Here is a 25438-nt window from a genome sequence, read left to right as displayed (position 1 = left end):
TCAACCCCTTAGGCTGTCTCCTCAGGCGTGACTAACCCCACATACGCTTTAAAAAGCAAGCATCTGGAAGGGTTTCTAATGGGAACACCTAAATCCTGACGTGCTCGCAGGTTCCAGACCTGCCTGGGTGATGCTCTCCCCTTCCCTCACCACTACGCCCCACTCGGCACAAGCGGGAGGGCCTGAGCGCCCGTCTGTGCGCCGAGGGGCGGGCCTGGGAGGAGGAGAGGGGCGGGCCGCCCGGGCCCCCTCCCGCCCGGCTCTCCTGCCTCCGCTGCCTCCCGCGCCCTCCGCGTCGCCCCCGGCTCCCCCAGCTCCCCGCCTCCCCCGGCCCCGCGCGCCCCGAGACCCGCGCCGCCGCATGCGCGCTCCCGCCGCGCGCTCCCGCCGGGACGCGGGCGCGCGCCCTGCCCCTCCCGGCGCGCGGGCTCCCGCGGTTCGCGCCGAAGCCTGGAAGCAGCGCTGGTGCCCGCAGCTCATCCCGCTGCTGCTCGCGCCTCTTCCTCCCGCTCCGCCCCGCGGCTGCTGCTGCTGCTGCGAGCCCCTTCCCGCACTGCTCCGCACGCTGCTGCCGCCGCTGCTGGGCGCGCTTTCCCATGCAGGCGCCAGCCCCCCGCTGCAACAACGAACATCAACCCATCATTCGCCTCCCGCCCCAAATCCGGAGCGACTTGAGTCCTTGCGGAGGTGCAGGCACCTTTTCCCGGCAGGAAGGTCCAGTGTAAGTTTATTTGCGCCTTCCGCCGTCATTTACAAGTCATCGGTTTTGCTCACCGCGCCTTGGGAGCCGAGGGAGCCGAAGTCGCCAGGTAAATGCCCCCTTCCTTGTCTGCAGCACTTCAGGAGAGGCAGCTCCCGCCTGCCTTGTGCCATGGCTGCCTCGCCCTGCTGTGCGGCGTGAACTGCACCGCGGAGGCAGCGCTCGGTGGCACCGCTGTCCCCGGCAGCGATTTTCCGCGCCCGCCTCTCGTGACATTTCTCTGCGCGGCTGCGGGGAGGGGGAGGCTGCCTCGGGCTGCTCGGCTGCCGCCGCACTCTGCGGGGGCTGCGGTTCCTGCCTGCACGGCTGCTCCGGCCCGTTCGCACCGCTTTTCCCTGGGGGGCTGCCGGGGGGCGTCCCCGCCGGGCGGTGGGCGGGGGAGCTGCGCGCAGGGCCCGGCTGGAGGCCGGCGGGCCCCGCAGGGGCAGCGTCCCGGCCGGCCAAACATGGTGCAGCCGCGCCGGAGGAGCCCGGCCTCGACCGCGCCGTCACCGCTCTCGCTGTTGTCCCCGCAGGCCGGGCGGGCGCTGCCCGCAACCAGCCCCCGCAGCGCGCCCGCCCCGCGGAGGCCCGGCGTGAGGCCGCCCGCCGCCGCCGCCGCTTATGCAACACATCATCGATAACCACCCCGACATGGCCACCGCGCTGCTGGCGGGCGAGAAGCTGAAGGAGCTGATCCTGCCGGGGCAGCAGGATGACAAGGCAGGCGCGCTGGCAGCTCTGCTCCTCCAGCTGAAGCTGGAGCTGCCCTTCGACCGCGTGGTCACCATCGGCACCGTCCTCATCCCCATCCTCCTCGTCACCCTCGTCTTCACCAAGAACTTCGCCGGTAAGGGCGGCGGGGCGCCCTCGGCGGGCGGGGGGCGGGCGGGCCGTCGGCGCTGAGGGGACAGCGGCCACCCCTGCGCGGGCCCGGGCCTCTCCGGGCCGGCCCCAGCGCCTCGGCAGGCCGGCAGCGCCTGCCCCGGCACTGCGGGGCCACCGGGGCTCTGGGCGGCCCGCAGCGCAGGGAGGTGTCCGCTGCCCCGCAGCAGCCGAGGGCCGGCGTGGGCGACACCGGGTGCAGTTTTATGCTCCTTGAGGTGAATCCTGGACAGGTCCGGAGCTGCACCCTGGCTGACTTAAAGGGTTTGTCCTGGCATTAATTCAGGTGTCTTCAACATGGGTGTTGAACTGCCCTGCTAGGGAGAGGCAGGTGCTTTCATGGAGACTGATAAAGTATGTGGAAACACATGCACGCTATACTTTGCCATATTTTGTGACAGTGGAAGTCACTGATCTCTGTTTCTCTTTGGGGCCTACATCTTGCATACAGCCATTAACAGTTTTAAAGCCTGGTTTGGCTGCCTGTCACCACCAGTGTGGAGTCCTTCCAGTCTAGGAAGGTCAAGTTTTGATGAGCCGTGAGAGTTACTGACCCAGTAAACTTATGACACGTTTCAGGCCATTAGTGCATGTATAAGCATTGGTTTAGTTTCTGAAGTATAGGTGTGAAGAGTGTAGTTGCCAGTGCATGGCTGTTTTTAAGGTCCCCTGAAGCTCCATAGTGAAGATCCATGTGAAATTATTAGCACTTTAATGTACAGGACTGACCTGACCTTCTGTAGCTTCTGAGGTTAGTGGAATTGTGTTCAATCAGCCTAACCACACCAGAATCAGGCTTTTGCTTTGCACACTGTCTTGAGGTTGACTTCCAGCGCTTATATATCCTTAATACTTCTTTTCATAAGATAAATTGCCTAGAAGAATAACTGCTTGCAAATGGAGTTTTGGGATTTTTTCTTACTTATAGTTAAAACTTTTTCAATCTACCTCAGGTTTTAACTAGATAGTTACATAGCTCAAGATCTTCAGCCAAGTTAATCATTAGAGCCTCATTTTCTGGCTAGTCATCCAGGGGTATCTCAAAGAGCCTATATTTTCAGGGCATGCTGAACTTGCTAAATATCCAAAAACTGTCCCTTCATAGCAACTGAAGGGCAGGATTCAAGGTCACCTTTGGTGATAAAAAGTTTTGGGGTCCCTTCCTCTATTTGTTTTGTAGAGAAGTAAACTAATAAAAAGACAATCCTCCTGAAGCTTACAACACTACCTACCTATGTATGTGCCTTTGTACTGCTTGAGATGTACAGGTTTGAACCTCAGCATGCCTAAAGGTGACCTTGGGTGCAGGAAGGTGTGTTCCTGTGTGTTCCTTCACATTGTGCAAGTTTCCCAGCAGAAGTCTGGGAAACTCATGGCTTGTACAGGCAGCAGTAACTTGTTCTACATGAATGTTCTACATGTTCTCCAGGAATGCAGATTGCAGAGGAAGCCTCAAGTCCAAGATACTTAGATTGATACAGTGGATGTCCCTCTGCCAGTTTAAACTGTAGTCCATGCAAGTATGTGGGAGAGAGGGGGTCTACTGAATTTCTGCATTTGATTTTAGTATAGTCTATGGAAGATTATTCTCCAGGTTGATGGTTGTGTTACAAATTTGTTTTTCAAAAGTACCAAAAGCAGTATCATCTGTGTCTACTGATGGACCATGTGTGCTCACGTGACCCACTAAGATATAGGTCAGTAACCGATTGCATCCTGCCAGGACAAATCTTGCAAGGCAACACAGAAAACACTCTTATGTCTTTGGAAAAATGTGGGACAACAGTCTTCTGTTATGTGACGTCATGTGTTTGATCAGATGGTCTGCAGTTAGAAAAATAATATGAGAAAAGTGAAAAAAACTGAAGATAAAAGGGAATGTAATACAAATGCCAAGGGCCTGATTAAACTAAATAGGTTCCTTTTTGGAGTGAAGTTGAAGAGCTCTCAATTGGTGGATTCAGTTCTTCTTCCACAGAGTTCAAGGGCAAAACTGTTAATTTTAATGTGACCTGAATCAGTTGTTACTCTGTTAGCAAAGAAGTATCAACTCAGAGTTCTTTACTAAACCAAGCTTGTCCTGAGACTCTGATGGTGATAATAACAATACCTGAGCTGGATGCAGGCTTATTCCTGATTCTGCAGTTTGTGATATGTTTTACCCATGTGCTGCCATTGATCTTTAAAAACTCCATCTTCGTTTGCTTGCTTTGGATACTGCTCCCTGTGTGCAATTTAAATAATAGGCATGAAAAGCGCAAACTTTGCTGACAAAATTGAGTACAGTTCCTGCTGCAGCTTTGGTTGTGAATATCATAGTACCTTCCCAAAACTTTGCTTTGGGCCCCTTCTGTGCTTCAGCTATTGCTTCAGAGTAGGAAATAAAAACTGACACTTTTTATTATTCCTACTTCTGTTAATGATTTTCAGTGAAAGCTATTGAAAGCCATCATGCCACTAAACTGACAGCTTACTCAGTGTTGCTAAAGTTCCTGAAACAGTGGTGTGTACACTTGAAACATAACAGTGTAGTGATCAAAAAGCAGTGGTTTTTCACAAAACCTTTTCCCTTGGGTTGGAAGAGTCTGCACAATTAGTGCATATAGGAGATTAAAGCTAACAAACTTCTCTGATCTGCCTTTGAGTTTGGGTGTGTGGAATCAAGTGTAGCTTAAAGAGTAGTCAGGAGCACCCAAACATACAGTCCAGTGCAAGTGTAGTGAAAGCAGAGGGAGGAGTCCTGCCCTGGAGGTGTGCAGAAGGCAGCCTGGCATCACGGAGAGCCTGGGCATCCCAGGGTGGTGCAGAGGCTGTGGTGAGCCACGTGTGAAAGCAGCATTTAGCCCCACAACACAGGACAAAAAAAGAGTATCTTATTTATTTAGAAGATAATAATCAACAACCTTCAAAATCATTATGTCTGTAGTATAATACATGGTATAGTGTTGTTTGCCTGTGGGTGAAGATACAGTTATTTAGTTAATTATGTTGGTATAGAGCCATGGGCAAAGTCGTTGCTTAGGTCAGTGTATTTACTATTCATGTAAGTGATTTGTTTGTACTGGAGTGTTCTGTTCTTTACATCACTTTTGAGAAGTTAAATCACAAATTTCTGTTTTAATAGCATAAAATGTAAGACTTAATTGTTCAGCAGATACTATGATGATTTTCTGAATAAATCAAGAGCCAGCTGAATTTAATATGTTATAAAGAGTTTAAATTGGGTGTTGGGCATTTTTTCTATTATATGTATCACAGAATCATGGAATGGTTTCAGTTGAAAGAGACCTTTGAAGGTCACCTAGTCCAATCCCCTGCCATGGGCAGGGACACCTCCCGCTAGACCAGGTTGCTCAAAGCCCCATCCAACCTGGCCTTGAACACTTCTGGGGAGGGGGCATCCACAGCTTCTCTAGGCAACCTACTCTGATGTCTCACCATCCTCATCATAAAGAATTTCTTCCTTTTATCCAATCTGAAGCTACCCTCTTTCACTTTGAAACTATTGCCTCTTGTGCAGTCCCTAAAGGCTCTAGTAAAAAAAATCTTTCTTCATCTTTCTTATAAGCCCCCTTCAGGTACTGGAGGCTGTTTTGAGGTCTCCCCAGAGCCTTCTCAAGGCTGAAGAACCCCAGTTCTCTCAGCTTGTCTCATTAGGAGGGGTGCTCCAGCCATCTGATCGTCTTCATGGCCCTGCTCTGGACTTGCTGATCTTTCTTGTACCAGGGACTCTGGAGCTGGACACAGTACTCCAAGTGGGGTCCCACATGAGCAGAATAGAGAGGGAGAATTACTTCCCTCAACCTGCTCACTGCGCTCCTTGTTATGCAGCCCCGGATGTTTAAAGTATCCTTACAGTCTGACTGACTGTAAAAAACTGTGGGCTGTCATCCTTTGTTCACTTTTGCCCCGTAATGAATCTAACATAACCAAAACGTATTGAGAGGTAAAATCTCGTTTCCAAACTTCTCTACTAGATGGCAATGCGTTTTGGGTGAAATGGAGCTCTCTGCAGAGGGAATGTTGTAGGGCATATATGTTGCTAGGATATGCTCCTGAAAGTTAAATTCAGGCTGCAAAGGAATCAGGGAGAGTTTCACTATTGATTTCAATGTTGACACCACTTCAGTTATGGCTGAAGTGAGATACATTTCTTGCACTGGACCCTTTGGTGTGCAGCCCTTCTTTGCAGTTCCTGAACTTTCATAAGAGAAAAGAAAGTCACTCGACTAACCTGTTACATTGTAATTTTTGAGTCTCCTGATTTTCTTTTAATGTTTTTCAAACAAACCAGTATGATTCCAGAAAGGACACCCATAGAAAGTTAATGAAAGTAATTCCATGTGCCATATTTTTCAGGGCATAAGATCATCATAAAGTCCTTAGGAGCAATGGTGAGCTACCCCACAGAAGGAAGGCTCACACAAGTACCCACAGGAGAAGAATGAATGTTGTTTCCCTTTCTAAAACTCATCCATGGACAAACTTCATGTAAAACCAGAACATCCTGTTTTTAGGGGCCAGTGTATGTTGACCATGAAGATGATAAGGACTGGTTTGGAGTTGTGTTTCTCTTACTCAGTGGATGGATGTGTATTTAAGTGGAATTGGTTTTCTGGAGTCACAGGGCTCTGAGCCCTGGTGGAGGTGCCTACAGAAGGCAGCAGAAGCTAAAGGAAACCTCTCCCCTCGAGGTGCTCTTGTTAAGAATAGCAATGCTTGCAGTTGGTAGCCCGAAGGGAATTTACTTCAGTTTGCTCTGTTTTCATTTGGAAATTACTGCCTTAAAGATAGAAATTTTTTTTTTTAATTTAAATATGAATACCAATGTGTTTGAATTTCTGTCAGAACAGTGATATGACTCCCATAATACCCTGTATATTTTTAGGCATCTGTTGAAGCACTCTTTCAAAAGTACACACACTGTTTGCAAAGGTCCATGCTTGTATTTGACTTGTTAGAAGTCCCTGAAGCTCCAGAAGCCTAACTTTGTTCCCCAGCAGCTTGAACAGTTAGTTATTCCTGTGCAAAGTAGAAGTAAAATGCAATCAGTGTGAACGGAGAGTTCAGAATGGTAGCACTGCTCTGTCCCAGTGCAGGAATAGGTGACTATACCAGGTACTGGCTGGTGGAGAAGCAAATTGTAAGCCTGTAAGTATAGTTTGTCACTTTTGTCTTTCTGTTTTATCTGTATTGGAGCCTGCTGGGTTGTTTGCTTTTCCACAATGAAGGGTTTGGTGTGATTTTTATTTTTTTTTTAAGAAAGCATTTTAATTGTTTTCTTGTTGAAACAGACTAGCCTTAGATTAATATTTAGTGAAAAAATGGTAAAACACCAAACAATTATTTAATGTTAGTAGGTGAGGCTCTAAGATACATTGTGCTAGTCCAGTGTTGAGGAGCTGTATTTTAGTGATGGTGTTTCAGTATCTCATATCAAGGCATGCTCAGTCTGGGGAGATATGGATCTAGATAAAAAGGGGTTGGCCCTATAATACACTGCCTTGTCATTTTCACTTCCTTTCTAAAAATGCACAGAATGTGGAGTATTATTAGGCTACAACATTCATTATCAGTTTGAAGCAGGTCTGTTTGGTGTTCCATGTGGTTTTCATTCTTTCCTCTACCCTCTGTGTTTTTACCACGAAACTTGTACACACAGACTGCAGCAATGAGTAGGGTGCTCTTGGGTACCTAGTACTGGTATTCACCAGCAAGGGCCATGTTCTGTCCTTGTGAATGGCAGCAGTGCTGCTGGCAGCAAGTGGCAAGTTTTGGTAGTGAAACATCTCATGGCATTTGCTGAACTTCCAGGACACTTTTCTACAGTCCAGAAGATGGAGAGATACTTGGCTTTCATGATGTGCAGCTTAGTTTGTTTGCATTTTTTAATGTTTTTACTAAGTGGTTTAAATATTCTCCTTCAGTGTTGTGCTGTGATCAGAAGCAACTCTATCAGTACTGTCTTTGGGAGGTTCCCTGTGTAACAGATCAGAAATTGGTGGGCCCTGAAGGAGAGTATGTTGCTGCTTCTGTTGTGTGTTATCTTCAGGATACTGAAATATTTTGTTTTCCAAACTTCCAAAAGCTTTAGGACTGATACAGTCAATTACAGGGTTTGCTAAGTCATACCCCTCTTGCATAGTGCCTCATGCCTTCTGTTCAGAATGAAATACTTTTTTCTGTATTGCACTCATGCTTGCTTTTCCCTCAGAAGCTGCTAAATACCAATACTTTATTAATATAAAGCAAAACAGTCATCCAGCTGATTTCTATATTTTAGTCAAAAGCCAAGCTTTGGCATTGATTTTCTTGGTAGGTTTATAAAACAGTGCCTACAAAATACCAAAAAGTTGCTTATAAATACTGTATTTCTATGTCTCTTAGCAGTTACGTAGCTCAGCCCTCTACCACCCTTCTGCTAGAAAATTCCCATGAGGAAGTAATGGAAGGAGACAGTAAGTTAAATGACTGAAGGGTCAGTTGAAGTTTTTATGTTTTCTTTTCTGATTTGTAACCATTTTGCCTAAGCAACGCTTACTTCACTGTGCAGTACACTATATGCATGAGTTCAGTGTCTTTTTATGCATTTCATTATGTTTGAAATAGTATATGTTAAAGATTTCTCTGTTATAAGATGGAGTTTTAGTTTGTATTTCTGGTAAACCTTTCTAATTTGAATTTCTGTTACAAGATGTGGACAGCATGTTTACCCATGCTCATTTGCGTGACTTACCTATTAGATGGTCTTTCAGCTTCTGTTCAGTTCTTTCTCTTTAAATGCACTTAAAGCCACATACAGTAAGAAAGTGAAGATGGAATTTTTCTAAATTATTATTGTTAGTGCTAAGAGTACAGGGCTAGATTGTTTTCTGTACATGAGACACCAGTGCAGAATTTGGTTCTTAGGTGTTGTTAGTTGTAACAAGAGAATTTAAGGAGCATCTCAGTACCACTTCTGTTTAAGTGCTTTCTGATCATGTATTATTAATGAAATAGTACAAGCAACCACAGCTTGGCTGCAGTTCAGCTGCAGGCTGTTTGCACTGCTGATGGGATTTTTCCCAAAGGATAAGAGCAGTTCACACACACACAAACACAAGGTGGGCACAAGATAAGCAAGCTGGCTTTCTGTAAGTTTTGGTCATTTAAAGAGTTGCAGTTACACAGTTGAATATTAAATAGAAAGGTAATCCTGAGGAAGTGCATGAGCCTCACAGTATCATTCTGCTGCAGATATTTTTCTGTCAGGAATTCCATTTCTTAAACTTCATTGACACATATACGCAATCTTTTTTCATATGAAATGTAATTACTTTGAACTATTATATCCTTCATCTTCCCAAGTGTCATGTATGTGAAGACGTCCAAAATGTGGATGAGATTTAGCTTAGTACAAGCTTTCAGATAACTTCAACAATTTGAACAGATGGTCAAAATATTTTTGTTTAAGAGCTACTTAATTAATTCATCTTAGTCAAAAGGAAACCTTGTGAATAAATAAAGAGTAAATTCAAGGCTGGTTTTCAAAGCTATCCTGAAGCATTTTGAAGCTTTTTCTCTCCCTGAACTGGACAGAAATTATGCTTCCATGATCTAGAAGAAATCTAGGCTTGTACTGTGTCTTAGAACTGTAAAACTCTTCAAGAAGAATCCGCATCAATTCTGATTTCCTGGGGTCCTGTCAGCATTAAAAATTACTGCAGTGGCACCTTCAGTAAATATACATGTTTAATTACAAAAGCTGAATAATTTTGCAGTAGACTGGAATGGTTCTTGTAAGTGTTCTCTTGTTTCCCATGATACAAGATTTATTCTAAGAAAAACACTAATACCGGTGCAGCTATTTCCATTGTCAGGGATTTTGTCCCAGATATGTATTAAACACTTGAATTTGAACTGGGAAATACAGCAATTCATCATAATAGCAAGGTTTGGGATTGTTTTTTGCTTTTCATCAGTGGCACCATGCCTGTCATGCAGATTCAGGTTACTAAAGCAGTGATGCAGGCAGGTGCTGAAATATGTGATGCATTTTTTGCAGCTTTAGAGCTCATTGACTGTTTCTGAAACTTTTTTTTTTACATGCTGAATTAATTATTTCAGCATTTTGGGACTGAGGTGCCTTATCTTCTGAGAGATCCATGACCTGTTCAGGAGAGAACACCCCCACACTGGATCTGGCAGAGCCCCTGGGAGCCCTGGGAGGATGATTCTCCTTGTTTTGTCATGATTGATTAGAACAGTTCTGGTAATTTACAAAACTCCATTGCTCTACACATGGAGGAACCCGTTTTCCAAGAAATTCCACTCACCTCCTCATATAAGGGCTATATTTGGAAACAGATATTATTCAGAGATCTTGTGTAGGATTACTTGCACAGCTGAATTTCATTTGTTATATTTTGATGAATAATTTTTTTTTAATTCAGATCTAACTTTCCCTCAAATCTTAATGTAATACGAAGTAACATTATAACACAGAAACACACCTCTAGGTACAAACATGAGTGTAATCATTTCCTTCCAGGTGTTTTCTGTTTTCTGAGAGAGCTCTCTTGAGCACAGGAACAGATGACACACAGCTCCCAGTGACATTTAACAGTACAGACACTGAAAGGGAGCTCTCTTTACAGTGTTGCCACCATACTGCATGGTGGATGGTAGCTCGTTATTGAGAAACATTCCTCAATAGGAGGAGCCTAAGTGGTTTCATTTCAGTGTTTCTGCACCCTTTCCATAACAGTTGTCATTTCTGGAATAACCTTCTCCAACAGACTTCACAGTGTCAAGCAAGTAGGAACAGGTGTCTTTCTCTCCTGAATAACCCGGGCAGGTGTTACAAGTCTGCGCCTCAGGTTGCTGATAAGTGAACTTCAGCATATCAGATAATTTTGGAAGATCCATTGTTTATTACATACAGGGAATATAGTTCTATAAATTTATATAGTACATTAGGGAAGTGCATTAATGATATATCGATTCTGCAGATCCAAAATCTATGCAGTTCAGTCTCCAGTCCTGCAAGGAAAAAGGGCCCAAATTGTAAATATGGGGACACCTGCTGCTGCCCATACACTGCAGTCACCCCTGTGAGGTCCCCATTACCTATCAGTCTTTGAAACTGCTTATCTACATGTCACCCATTACGACTAATCCTTGTTCAGTATGAGCCAGTAAAACTCACTAGCAGCAGTGGTTTCCTGTCGCTTTTCTTCAGGGACTTCCTTTTCAAGATCTTTTTCTTAAACAGGACAAGTGGTTTCAGAGTGAGCAAAAAAGGCTATACCTTACCTTGTTGATCGTGGAGAAATTTGTACCTTAGGAAGACTTCATGGGCGTGGAACCTATATTCAGATTTGGAAAGAATATTCCCTAAGAAAAGTAAAGGTACTGTCTTTTTGTTTTCATAAGTAATAATTCTTAATAATTAACTTGCTAAGTTAAGGCTTAGTTTGATGAATGATTGCTTATTCATATGAGTAAACTCAGTGAATTAAACAGGAATGTATGACTGCAGGTGATACCCAACAGTATTTTCAGGAACCCATCTTCATGCTGTATTAATTTCTAACCCTTAAATACTCTTTAAATAAAGTGGTTGAACTAAACAGTTAAATTAAGGGAGTTTTTGCTGTGAATTAATTTGGATATTAGCAAGCATTTGTTAAAATCACGAAGTAGAGAGTTACATATTCCTTGTGGACTGTGTGACTGAGATGGAAAATGTGTATACTGTTTAGATAATGTTACACTTCCTTAAACTACATTTTCAACTTTGGTAACACAAATATTTTTTGTTCTTTTTTTTTCCAGAGAGAAGAGGATTCAGGACTATTCTTCTTTTCCATTTAAAAATTGCTGAAAAGCTATTAAATAAATTATTTCTGTTTTTCTAAATAAACAGTTTGTTACCTGCTTTCTTGTGCAATCCTTTTAGTACCCAAGATGAATGAGACTTGTATTGTTGATTGCTGACACCTCTGTGACACAATGTAAGAACAGCAGTTGTCATATACTGGCATGTATTGTTGCATTTTGGGGAGTTTCTCATTTGTCTTGGCTGTTAGAAACTTGTGTCCGGCATCTGATGGGTAATGAGATTCAGAGATTCTAACTAAACACTGATTTTTTTCTTAGAGTGGAGAGGCCTGTTCAATGAGTACTTTAGACGACTGGAAGGCCAGCTTTTCTTCATAGGGCAGGTCAGGCATCAGCATGAGGATGATTTAGGTTTCAAGAGGGCAGAAAGCCAATTGCTAGGAAGCACTAGGCCCAGGGTGAGGCTGTAGTGCATTTAACTCAGTAAGTATACTTATCAATATACTTACCTTGGGTCTCCAGCGTGAGACTTTAGGCACTTGTGCAGGAGGCAGGAGGTCCAGCCTGCTCAGCAGCACCTGAGCACCGCTTCTGTCTATACCCAGTGTAGGGCTGTGGTGGTCAGGCTGAATGCTTACTTCTAAATCCTTGAGTAAGTTTTTGCACAAGAGGCATACTTACCTTTGTCTTGGTGTAGCAAGCAGGAGAATTTTTATCTTTTTTCATTTTTTAAGTATATTTTCTGAAAACTGGGTTTCTTTTTTTTTCTGCCTGCTGTTTGAAAATTGTGCTATTCCTTCTGCATTACTGAATTGCTGAAAGCAGCAGAGTGCTGAAATCATGCAATTCAGTTGGACCATTAAGGAGATGTGATTTCTTTTTCTAGAGAAAATTCTAAAAGCTGGAGGTCACAGGAGGCATATGCAATTTATTGTTACAGTGTATATTTTCCTTGGGCTGAATATACTTACTTTCAATGGGAATACAGTAAGTGTTAAAATTTATTTGCCCTTTTATATAGGGGCATATACTGTTTTTTACTAATTTCCTTTCTTACTTTTTCAGTGTCTATTGGAAGCATTGTAGATGTGTTGCCTGTATTTAATTAAATAACTTTTCCTCGTAAAAATGTTTTGGAAGCTTGAAAATTGCCCCCCTACAGCATCAGTTCTTCAAAGACAGATGTGCGTGCCAAATTTTATGCCCTGTTGGCCCACTGGCTTCAGAGGAACTGCCCAATGCATAAAGTCTCTTAAGTTTTTAGGGGCAGGTCTAATTTTTTACAGTGTTGAATATTAAGAGATTGGTATTGTTATATTTATTTTGAAGGGGCAAAAATTTTGTGTTTGATGCAGTTTGCTCACTTTTCCAGGAAGGCTTGTAAAAACTTAACTTTGTAAAGATAAAGGAGAGTGATACAGTAACTACCAGCTTCACCATGTCTTCTTGACAGTGTTATTTCTGCATTCCGTACACCAGCTCACTTTTTTTGCAAGGTTCTTTTTATAGATAGGCAAATATGCACACACACACACACAGAGCCTCCTTGGTGAGCTGTACTGTCAGTATTCTTTCACTTGAAATGCTATACTGGGGCCTGAGCTCTAGCCACTTGTATTTCAGTGATAGCCTAGTGCAACTGGCCATTACATGAATTTTTGGAAATGGCCATTCCTCAAAAGTGAAAAATAGTATGACTTCATGGATCAACCATTCTTGCTGGACATGACCTGAAAAAAATGGAAGTTCACCTTGAGGACAATCAAATATTGGAGCAGGTCACACAGGCAGCTTATGTAGTCTCCATCTTTGGATGTTTTGAGACTGACAAAGATCTAATCAAACTGGTCTGAACTGAGTCTTGATCCTTCTTTGACTGGAATGTAGGACTTGACAAATTCCAAGGGCCCTTCCAGCATTCTCATTATTCTGCCTTAGGGTGTAACTTCAGGGAATGGTCTAGACCAGCAGTTACCAGCTTTTTCCATTGGTAACACAATTTCCAGATCTGAGATCCATTTTACAGGGGAAAGTTTCACAAAGGTTCCAACTCCAAACCTCAGCACCCCAGCCTCTTGCTTGAGGAATTTCAGAACTTACAGTATTGTGCCTCCTGTGTGAAATTCAGCAGGATGTATTTATCTAACGTATTTTCAGCACTTTACAGTCAACAAACAGTGTTTAAATCAGAGCCTCTTGAAGAGGGTAGTTGAACATACAGTGAAGTATATGGAGGTGAGGGAACCCCTGAAAAGAGGTGGCTGACCTTGCATTGGGAACAGTAGGAGTGGGAGCCTGTGCCTGCAGGAAGTCCACAAGCATTTCTTGGAGCCTTTACTAATAGGCAGCAGATTTGGCAGCTCCTAGTGTCCATACTTCACCTTCACTCTTTCTTTTCATACTGTTTAGGTTAATTGTAATGAGTTTGTTGAGCACTACCCCTTCCTTCTTTCGTGTCACTACCCTGACTTACCTACTCACATGTACTATGTACTCTCTTTCATTCCCCTAAAGTAGGCTCTTTGCATATATGATACTTCTTGCAAGTAATTTTTCTCCATTTAAGTAGTACTTAAACCGATAGGATGAGGTGACATGGAATGGAGCATGAGAAAAAACTGAGCTGTCAAGGGCTTTTAATTTTTAAGTGGTATAAGCCAATCAATTATATTACACAACTAAGTAATTTTGCATTGATTATTTCATATTATTTGCATGTCCAAAAGTCTAGTGAGATATCTCTCATACCTTACCCATGACACTAGTTTTCTGGACTTCTAGAAGCTACTTACATGCACAGTGAGCAGGATAAAATGTATTTATGTACAGCTGCTGAAAGCATCTCAAGTAGTGCTCCTGTGATCGTCTAATAGTATCAAAAAAAAAGGGAAACTAAGCTTCCTAGTATGCCTCTTTATACTCAAGTGAATATAAGATGAAGTATAGTATACTTTAGAATATATTAACTGAAGGACTTTTTTTTTCCAGTGTAGCAGTTACTTCCACACAGCATTAGTATAGGGTTACGTAGTCTCTTAAAAATTATTCAAAAGGAACATTTTCTGGGAATGCAGGTAAGTATTACTGAAGACAGCATTTGTTCCTAGGTATTCCTAGTGATTTTTTTCTAAAGCTGTGTTGAACTTTGTTTTCTGGCATGTAGTTAATGCATTTGTGTAGGTGGACCTAAGGGCAGACTTCAAATTTACTAAGGTTTTAGTCTGAGCATCAGAACTAAAAATCTTGCTGTAAGTCCATCACATTTAATGCAGAAAAGTTGAGTTCAGTATTCCAGCCACCAATAACAATGCCAGGTTAGTTATGAAGAGAGTATTTGGAGATGATGTACTTGTTTTCGGTAAGTTTTTTTGGTAGGCGTTTCTGTCTCCTGGGCTCACAAGAATATAGCTATAAAGGAGAGTGGAAATACATATATATGGGCTTAAGCCTTGACAACACTGAGAAGACAACCAATCTGCTCAGCCATAATAGTGTCCCCTAATCTTTAAAAAAAATTTAATCTTTACAGCATCTTACTCTATTTTCTTTTCTTACACAATTGAACAGTTATGTCGTGTGCAACTAAACTGCAGAGTCTTGAGAAAAAGTTACATTTCGTGGTGCCTGGAGTGGTTATATGAAAAATAAACTTCCTAAACCACTTGAGGATTTTAGGGTGAAATAAGACTATCTTATAATAACTTTTTGTATTTATGAATATAAAGTTAAAAGCAAATGCGGTTTTTATATTGCGTGATCCAATGTCAGAGCTATGATTTTAACACTGTTATAGCTTTTGTTCTAACGCTGCTCATCTACCAGGAGATCATCAAAAAATCAAAAAGCTATCTGCTGTGCTTTCTTGAAACTGCTTTCAGTAGGGCCTTCACAGCTAGAGTGACCTGTGTGTGTGAGAACAACTTGTTACTCTCCCATCCTCATCAGATGTGCATGTTGAGATCCAGCTATATGTTGCTGCCATCACTCGTAACAAGCAAGACTAGTTATTGACATGGTGCTTTTCTTTTTAATTTATTCCTGATTGACAGAGATTGCAGTAGAGAAGAAATGGGTCCATACTCTACTATGATGTGATCAAACCCCTTCATGGTGTTAAATGCCAGGTAAAATCACCTGGCATCACCGAAGAAGGAGCACTCACAAAAGCTAACTCAGACCTAGTGGTCATCTTGCTTGGCAGCCTCTTGTGAATGAAGAGAGACAGATTCCTCCAGGAGATAGCTAAATTCACCTTTTGCTTTGAATCATTGTCTTGAAGGGTCTTCCCCTCTTCTCCATTGTCTGGACTGTTCTCTAGATGAATGAGCTGATGCTATGCTTTGTGAGTCAAGTCCTGCGCTGAGAAGGTGAAGATAAATTCCTCTGTGGAGTAACTTTACCAAAATGAGTGGCATTCACAGTTGTGTATGGCTTAAACATGTTAGAAGTTACCATTTGATAAAATTGCATTTAACTCCCCTGCCCCCACTTCAATCAGTAATAAGAAATCCCACTGACTTCACTGAGGATAGGTTTTAATCTGAAGTGTCTTGGGATTCACATGGCATGTAATGGAAGTCTAGCATCTAAACTTGAATAAGAATGGGACACCATGCTTAGCTATCCCAATAAATTAAGAGATCTCTCACAACTTACCAGGCAATAGGAGCAGCTGAACAATGTGTAACAGAGGAAAAGCAAACAAATTACTGTCACATGATGTTTGCTTTCTTTACTGGGCTGGGCAGTGCCATTTTTGAAGTAGCCTCTGATGAAGCTCTTCAGTCCACACTGGAATTGTGAAGTTCTTCAGACAGTCTTCCCTGAAGCAGCGGCAATGGGCAGAGCGCAGAGTTGGGCAGAGCGCAGAGTTAGTCTGTGCAACATAAACGTAAAGGTTAAGAAATTACTGGGTTTTTCTTATTTTTCAATTTATTATTTACATATATATATAATTGTTGTTGTATGTGTACAATTTTTGGCAGAAGTTACCTTAGTGTTCAGGTCTCTGGGCAAATAACTGAAGAGAATTGTTAGCAGTTTATTTAGTAGAAGGAACTGATACATGAATCCAAAAATAATCCTTATGGATGATTTGGATAAGTACCTGTTGCTGTCTTCCCAACTATCATGGTGCTGATACCTAGAAGAAATTAACCCATGTATGTAACAGGAAACTAGGTTTAATATCACCAGGTTCTGCTGAGTTTAGATAAGACACCCGATTCAAAATCCTTCTACTTAGGAGAAACACACGATGCTTCTTTCCCTTTTTATTTTTTTAGCCTATGGGAATATACAAAAATCTATTTTTACCTCTTGGGAAATCACACGGTCAATCTTTTATAGTAGAAGTTGTAATTTTTTATGTGCGTCCCTTCATGGGCAGGATTGGGACAGTATGTAATTACAAAAACCAAGCAAGTCAGTGAGGATTTTTCATGTAAAGCATGGGAGTAAATACAAAAAAGGAGTCTAAATGGGAAGCTGTGTAACTTTAGAGTGCTTTAAGCTCTCCTCTGAGTTTGAAGTTAGATAATTTTAAAATAGCCTTCAAAGCTTATTTCAAAGACTTTGCAGGGCTTACTCACTTTACCTGCTGTCTTGGGTAGCATATTTTATTCTAGCAACTCTGCTTAAATTGCTTGTATTTTAGAAAATAATCTTCACTGAAGCACTTTTTTAAACTATTTTTGTGCAGCCCTCAGCATGCAGAGATCTGTGTAGGACACAGGAGAGGTTTACACCTTACCATTTTGCTTTTGATTTTCTTGCATATGAGAAGTGAATGCTTTTGATTTTCTTGCATATGAGAAGTCAAGCAACAAGTCCTTTGTTAAGGCAAAAGGATTAGGGTGTTTTACCTGCCTATTAGGTTTTAATATTTTATTTATTGTTGTCAAATGAAATAATTTTTTTTTTTCTCTTCATGATTTCTATTATTCAGAATATTAAGAAAACAGTGCCACCACTCTCGTGAGCTGTTCTCTGTCTGAATTGTAGACTGCATTCAGAACTGGAGCAAGCTTGGTGTTCTTGAGCCATTCTCAATTCAAGAGAACATTACTTCTTCCTGGGGGTCACATTTTAGGAAGTTTTTTAAAGGCATTCCAGAACACTGTAAAATATATCCCCTTTGTTCTACCTGCCAAAACATGAAAATATGGTCTTCCTCATTGAAGGGGGTGTTTTGATAATGCTCATTGTTCTTTCAGCAGTTAATACTACTCTAGGTTTCACAGATTTTTCTACCTTGCTTTCATGTATTGCTCAAAAAACGTAATTGTATAAAAACAACTGTTGTACTGGGTCAAAACTAAAGTCTTTGTAGCCCAACATCCTCTCACTGGTGATAGCAAAAGAAAGCAAATGCTTAGGATGGAGTGTTAAAATAGACAAGCATATGGTGTTACGTCCTTTAATAAACCCTTTCACCATCCAGCAGCCTGTGGCTTAAATGTGTCCTGAGAGAAAAATTGTACCACTATCTGTGTACTTAATAATACTTGCTATACTTTTCGTTCCATCACTTTGTCTGATTGCTTTCTTGATCCCCTGTATTTATTTCTTCCATAATACCATTTGACAGTGAGTTCCACCATTTAATTGCACACTGTGTAAAAAAACAATGTTACATTTTCAAGTGTAGAATTAAATTTTCATAGTGATAAATACAGTTACCACACCAGATTCTGTCCTGGTCAGCCACACTTTAATTCAAGTGTGTTAGCTGGTAGGAATACAGTTGACTAAATGCTTGTATGTCTTTATGTTTCGTTTTTTTCTACCATATCTAATGAGTAGACTTTGTTAATAAAGATTAAAAACATTCCCTTCAGTTACATCTGATTTTTTTTTTCTATTTAGAAGAATATTTAGCTAGAATGAACCTTAAATTTCACCTAAATGAGCCTTTCAGCTTTTGCAGAACATCCTCCACTACTGTATAGTGGATATCAGGTCTTTACGGTTTACAGAGCTTAAGTCACAATTTCTTAGGATATTGTTCTCTGAGAGGTAATGAAAACAAAATATGTATTTCTTGCTGATGTTTCTAGCTCAGGTTTGTTCTAAAACTTCTAGGTAAATAGTTTTGCCTGGGGGCTTGTGAAGATGTGTGCAGGGTGAGATGTCTAATAGATGTGGAGGGCTTAACAGTCATGCAAAGATACGGTAAAATAAAATTGATATAATTTGAAATGTTTATTTTTCCAGAGTTCCTTTTGTAGGTTAAATGCACAGCAGTGACTTTTCTCTCTGTTATACAGAGGAGCCAATATACTGTTACACACCACACAACTTCACCCGCGATCAAGCCTTGTATGCCAGAGGATATTGTTGGACAGAATTAAAAGATGCCTTGCCAGGAGTTGATGCCAGCCATTGGCCCTCCTTGTTTGAGCATAAGTTCCTACCTTATGCACTGCTGGCTTTTGCTGGGATAATGTACATTCCAGCTCTGGGCTGGGAATTTCTGGCCTCCACCAGACTGACTTCAGAGCTTAATTTTTTGCTTCAGGAGATTGATAACTGCTACCACCGTGCAGCTGAAGGGCGGGCACCAAAAATAGAGAAACAGATTCAGTCCAAAGGCCCAGGGATCACTGAGAGAGAGAAGAGAGAAATAATTGAGAATGCAGAGAAGGAAAAAAGCCCTGAACAGAACTTGTTTGAGAAATACCTGGAAAGAAGAGGACGAAGTAACTTTTTAGCTAAGCTTTACCTTGCGAGACATTTGTTCATCATCTTTTTAAGCATCATACCAATTACATACTTATCCACCTACTATGCTACGCAGAAGCAAAATGAATTTACATGTGCACTAGGAGAGCCTCCAGACAAAACGAGCAGCTCCAAACTGCACATCAGAGTGAACTGTAAACTGCCATCTGTGCAGCTCCAGCGGATTATTGCCGGTGTAGATATCTTTCTCCTCTGCTTCATGAACTTGATAATCCTTATCAATTTAATTCACCTCTTCATATTTCGCAAGTCCAACTTCATATTTGATAAACTGAACAAAGTTGGAATAAAGACCAAGAAACAGTGGCAGAAATCCCAGTTTTGTGATATCAATATTTTGGCCATGTTCTGTAATGAAAATCGAGACCACATAAAATCGTTGAACCGTCTGGATTTTATAACAAATGAAAGTGATCTGATGTATGACAATGTGGTACGCCAGCTGCTTGCAGCATTGGCCCAGTCCAATCATGATGCCACTCCAACCATGCGTGATTCAGGGATCCAAACAATAGACCCAAGTGTTGATCCAGCAGACATTGATGCTAATGAGCAGCTCATCATTAAGAGACCAAGGAAGAAAATGAAATGGATCCCGACTACCAATCCCCTTCCTCAGCCATTCAAGGAGCAGTTAGCCATTATGAAGGTTGAAAACCATAAACCTGAAAAACCGAAGCCTGTGAGGAGAAAAACAGCAACAGACAGCCTTATAGCTCCTTTGTTAGAGTCCGCTGCAAAATCCTCACAGCAATCGTCCGGTCATAAAACCGAGCCAAGCGCCATCCCAAGCACAAGCAGTGAAAAGAAACACACACGACACTTCTCCTTGGATGTTCATCCATATATACTCAGTAGCAAAAAACCCAAGCAAGAAATTCAAGCCATGCCGTCGATGCCTACATCAAAAAGCCAAGAGGGTGGATTTTTAAACCAGGAAGAGAATGTTGTAGTACACGTTACCTCCTCTCTCAAAGGTACAGTATGCCATAATGCCTGTACCACCTCCCTAGACCCAGCTGATTTGAACTGTTTGATCTACCTTGCTAGATTTTGGGATAGCTAATAATCTTAGGGCCTACAGGCTTCAGAAATGGGGGTTCTCTTGTTTTGTCAGTAATATGGAAGATAACCATGATTACAGGTAGAGCAGTACAAAACAGCCTGCAGTATTGCCTGCAGGTGATTTCTTAAATGTAAGCAGATCTTCACAATTACAAATGTGGTGCCAAGAAAACGACGAGCGTTTGGCCTCCATGATACCCTTCATGCTCTACCAGCACCTGGCACTTTTCAAGCCTGCCTTATTTTCAAGTCATATGGAAACTGCCATGGTAGATGACCAGTAATAGCCACCTCTTAGGAGTGTGTGAGAAGCTGTGCTAATGGCAGTTGAAGCTCCATGTGGAAAAAATTCTCTATAACTACCGATTCTTAGGGGTTGGCATTTGTTTGTCACCCAGGAAATCACAACTCAGATCACTGATTGATCATTTTAAATTGCCCTTTGTCTCATGTGGACCACAAGATGGATGGTCTGAAGTGTACGTGCTGGTTAAGATTCAGGAATTTTGCCATTCCCTTCCCATGTGGCCTCACAGGAGATGCTCTTTCTGTGCTTCAGTTCTCAATGTGTGTCTTGGAAATCCTTTCTTGCCTTAGAGGCATGTTTCAGATATATGAATAATTGTTAGGTGCTAGAGTGTCTGGGAAAGCTATGTGAGAACTCAGAGAAGTGATTATCAGTAGATAGACTGATAGACAGATAGGTGTCTTGTTTATTTTTGTAAGCTACTGACATAAGAGCGAAGCACTAAGCAGTTGAAGTTACAGAAAGATTTGTACGTACTTAAAGCAATGGCTCTCATCTCATTACAAGCTAAGACCTCCCTCTGGGCTTCGACAGACTGACAGCTACCGTCACCCCACTGCCCAGCAAAGAAGTGATGTGAGGTATAAAAGTTTCTGTCACTTCCAAATCCTATGCTCCCTAGAGCCCTTCAACTCCCCAACATGCATGTGAACTATTCTACAGCATTCCTTATCCAGTCACCTGCTCTGATTTCAACTCCTCAAAACTACTGGGGTTTTCTGGTCTCAGTTAAATTAATCTAAATTAGTGCTTGAATATTTTAAGGGCAAAAAATAATTTCTGTAGTTTTGGGGCTCTGTTACTCCCCATTCCCATTGTTAGACCTATATTGCAGTCCGTCAGGTAAGGTAGACTTTAAATTTCTGGACAGAGACATCAGTTAATGTCAAATTGCTGAGTTCTTTCTAAAGACAAGTGGCTTACAGTGTGTAACCACTACTTTTTCCCATGGAAAATATCAGTGTTTTTTGTATTCCATCCTGTGGATTTCAACCATCATAACGTTTGTCAAAACATTAAATCATAACATTTATAAAACACCTGCCAGACTGTAGAGGAGAATAAAAATTACTTTTCAGTTGTTTTTTGTTCATTTTATGAAAACACCATTCACGTGAGGAAGCATGAGCATGCGTAAAAAAGAGCGAGATTTTCAAAAACCCATTTGTTGTTTGTCCTATTTCCCTGAGCTTACAACCCTGTTGTTTGGAAACAGTCCCGCTGCATTTCGCAGAGGGGCCCAAGAAAATTGATGTATGTGTCCACTGCTGCTCCCACTGAAATCAGTGGCAAAACTGCCAGTGGCTTTTATTGGTTCAGGACTGGAAGGGTGAAAGACTACATGTCTTTTGACTGCCTGTTTTGTTTTCTTCTAGACACCCCTCATCCTGCAAAAGAGATCCTATACCCATCTGAGACATGCAGAACTGTGCCTGCTGCTGGGGCTTTTGTCACATGTAACCACAACCATATAGCCACAACTGCTGCTGTAACGAGTATGACTCTGAACCAAGTCAAGCCAGAGCCAGCACCCGCACTGAACTGCAACCCAGCCCACCCTCTGCTACACATCAACACGCTGTACGAGGATCACGAGGAGGAGGTTTCAAACATGATGGACAATGGTATTCACTCACCAGCTGACACGGGGGAAATTCTCTCCATCCCTACCCCCAAGCAGATAAGGCTGGCCACGTTTGATGAACCAATGGCAATTGTGAGCTCGGTGGAGTACTGAAAACCACGGGCTGCAGAGCTGTGCCCTCGTGGCCAGGCCCGTGACCACTGCAGTGCAGGCTGTGGTCCTCCTGGTGATGCAATTCACTGCACGAGCATGCAGAGTCTTCACACTGACTATAGCTTTTGGGAATAACACCAAACGTTTTTTCAGGATCACATCATGAGCACTGTCAGTCATTTACAAAAGAGAATTAAGAAAATCTGGTGGAATTAGACCTTTAACACCAAGGCAACCATTAGCTCTAAACTACAGCTTCCTTATTTAAATAGGGATTAGCACAATTTATGAACACTATGAGTCTGATGGCATGCCACAGTAATTTTAATGAGTGCTTAAATCCTTTACATTAAGAGCCACTGATTCAAGTTAAAACAACAGAGAGGTGAGGTATACTTTTTTAATGGCAGCAGTTAAATAAGAGGTTTTTTCTAAGCCGAGAGGATTTTTTTTTTTTCAATTCAGGATTATGAAAAAGCTATATGCAAGCAAAATTTCTGTTTGTTTGTTTCTTTAGCTCACTGATGTTGGGCTTGATGGAGACTTAGCTGAAAGGGCCTTACTACCACCAGCATTTAAGTGCAAAAAATTGATAAATTCAATCTTTTGCATTTATAAATTAAAATATCTGAGGTATGCCCTGCCCTTTAACATGCTTATATGTTTGATGGAAGATGATGAAATGAAGAGTTTATTTTTTTAAATATATTTTACCATGGGAAAAATTACTTTAATAACTTTTCAAAACAGGTGTTGCTTTTAACAAAGTGCGTAGAACAGAGTCATTGTAGCTGCTTATTTTTTCATAGTGTATTTATGAACCAGGTTAGAAACTTTCATGGGTGCTTCACTGATACGAAAGATCTTACAAAGGTCATTACAAAATACCTTACAAAATATAAAACCAGCAAAATTGTTTTCAAATAACACACAGTTAAAGAAGTCTCTGCATTAGGTCTGCAGACTTGGCTAGTCCTTGATTCAGCAAACACTTAAGGCCGTGGATGACACTGAAACGACTCATATGTCTAAAGCTAAGCACACACTGACATGGCTTTGCTGGATCTGGGCTCTGGAGCAGGCAGACAATAATCCTGCAGTATGTGCTATCACTGATTTAATATTTGCCTTCCTTGGCTCAAAGCACATCTTCATGGCCATCTTCCTATAACTACGGTATGTGTGATTTAATAGAAAACTCTAGTATAACTAAAACATCTATTGAAAGTGTATCATGCAATAACCATTCTCAGAAAAATTATAGTGAAACAAAAAGTGATTGTGTTAAAATAATATTCCTAGCTGCATTCAGAAGTATGGATTATGTGTGTTTGCTTCAAAATTATGTATAATGGTAGAAAAAATATGCAGCACAAGTATGGGACTGAAATCTTGAACTTATTTTTAATTTATTACCTCAGACATGGATATATGATACCAATATTTAATGAAAATAGTACTGAAAATAAATACCTATTATTCTGAATAGTTTAACGTGTACTACTTCCTAGCTTAGTCATGTACAAGGGGATTTTATCATAAGTAGTAAGAGGGGGACATGTAAAGCCACCATTCCCCCCTACATTACTTCTGTTATGCCCAGCCTTTTTGGCCCAAACAGCCAAATACCAAAAGGCAGCAAGCCACAGGACATGTACCTCGGACAGGGAGGAGGTGCTGGGGACAGCTGAGGGACCTGCCTGTGATAGCCCGAGGTCTCAGCATTCCAGGGCAGCGTGGAGCTGATGGGGGAACTCAGTCCAGGGCTTGGTTCGTGGGGCTTGGTCCAGGGCAGTCGGGAGGTGATGGCAACAATGGCTCCTGCTGGCTTGTCCCCTTCCAGGCTGGGGACATGGGTGTTCCCCGCAGCCTGCAGCAAAGCCATCTGTGTGAGGCAGCCATGGGTGTGAAATGAGCAGGGATCTAAGGAGCTTGCACACTGCCTGTAGCTCTAGGGCTGTAGGTCAGTCACCCAATCTCTAACCTGCTTGAGCACAAGCTGCAGGGTGTTCAGCATCGTTGCCTGCCTGACTGATAAACTGGCATGACTTTTTAAATAACAGATTGGCAACTGCGTAGCCAGGACCTCATTCTGCCCCAGGTTCAAGAGGAAGCTTTCAGCAGCGAGGCATCCTAGGAATGCAGCATCACCCCCAACAGGACTGCAAGCAAGGCCTCTGCCTGGCCTGGTGGGCACTGCCATCCATGCAGTCACCTTAAAGCTGTGGCACATAAGGACTTTGGAGGTGAGCCAAATGCCCCACTACATCCTATTCTTTTAGTTGAATACTGTAGTTTGAATTAATTTTGGGGGGCAAATTAAAGCCATTATAGTTGAGTACTTGTTTAACACCAGTAAATAATTAGAAAAATGTGGGAAATTGCCTTAAGAAAATAAAGAGCCTGTTAAAAACAAAGTGAAAGAATAGGACCCTGAGACCAGATTTTAAGAAATGCTACTCCCTTATGCCACTGTACTTTTAGTTGCTGAAAGGCAGTGTGGTGAATTTCTTCCTGTTTGCAGCAGCTCAGCTGACAATGTTACACATGGGAAATCCTTGGGGTTGCCTGTTTGCTCTCTACTTGGTATCACACTGAGCAATGAGTCAACTGTACAGGTCTGTAGCTAAAGTAATATAACAATATATGTATACACCAGTGTTGGGCAAAACAGACTATGTCTAAAAACTAAGGATCTGAACTTGGTGTAGTATGCTGAAAATAGCAGAATTCAGTAACTAGAGGCATTTTCATTATGCAGAAAATGCAGGACTGGGTTCTCAGGCAGGTACAAGTACCAATCTAATGAGGGTAGTATTTCCTAGGAAGGGCTGTCCACTAGGGTACATGTTACCTGTTCCTTCAAGAGCAGGGCTCAGGTCTGTGTGGACATGCTGTCATTCTCCATGACACTGCTGGTTTCCATTAATTTGGGATCTGTTGGTGTGCTTGTAGAAATCAGTATTAAACTTGACTGGACCAACTTAAAGAAAGAAAGGAAATCATACAGCCTTCCTCATCCCTGGGACAAGCTAAACGCAGAAAACACCTACTTTAATCATCTTGACCTGGTGTGTCACAGGAGCGTTACACCATCCTCTTTCACAAGCTGGAGGCTGCAGGCATCAGGTGCCCAGCT

The 25438-nt window shown here is 42.2% G+C and overlaps 1 protein-coding gene across 5 annotated transcripts; it reads left to right on the top strand.

The window, feature by feature from the left end:
• The first annotated feature begins 448 nt into the window (after nucleotides 1-448).
• Nucleotides 449-23785, top strand: PANX2 (pannexin 2). 5 transcript variants are annotated; one of them, XM_051609163.1, is made up of 5 exons: nucleotides 449-809; nucleotides 1276-1589; nucleotides 18715-20166; nucleotides 21069-21142; nucleotides 21938-21971. In XM_051609163.1, exons 2-4 carry the CDS (start codon nucleotides 1364-1366, stop codon nucleotides 21098-21100), a joined length of 1710 nt encoding a protein of 569 aa, XP_051465123.1. In that variant the 5' UTR covers nucleotides 449-809; nucleotides 1276-1363; the 3' UTR covers nucleotides 21101-21142; nucleotides 21938-21971. The 5 variants fall into 5 exon arrangements, 3 of the variants coding, with proteins under 3 accessions (XP_051465123.1, XP_051465108.1, XP_051465116.1); XM_051609148.1 differs by lacking the exon at nucleotides 21069-21142 and having other exon boundaries at nucleotides 21938-23785; XR_007888491.1 differs by lacking the exons at nucleotides 449-809; nucleotides 18715-20166; nucleotides 21069-21142; nucleotides 21938-21971 and adding exons at nucleotides 8012-8082; nucleotides 10878-11014; nucleotides 11441-11543 and having other exon boundaries at nucleotides 1517-1589.
• The last annotated feature ends 1653 nt before the right edge of the window (nucleotides 23786-25438 follow it).

The sequence above is a fragment of the Apus apus genome, chromosome 1 (genome assembly GCF_020740795.1).
Source record: "Apus apus isolate bApuApu2 chromosome 1, bApuApu2.pri.cur, whole genome shotgun sequence".
NCBI classification, from domain to species: Eukaryota; Metazoa; Chordata; class Aves; order Apodiformes; family Apodidae; genus Apus; species Apus apus.
Note: the sequence above shows the minus strand (reverse complement) of the source record. Positions and strands in the feature narration are given on the sequence as shown.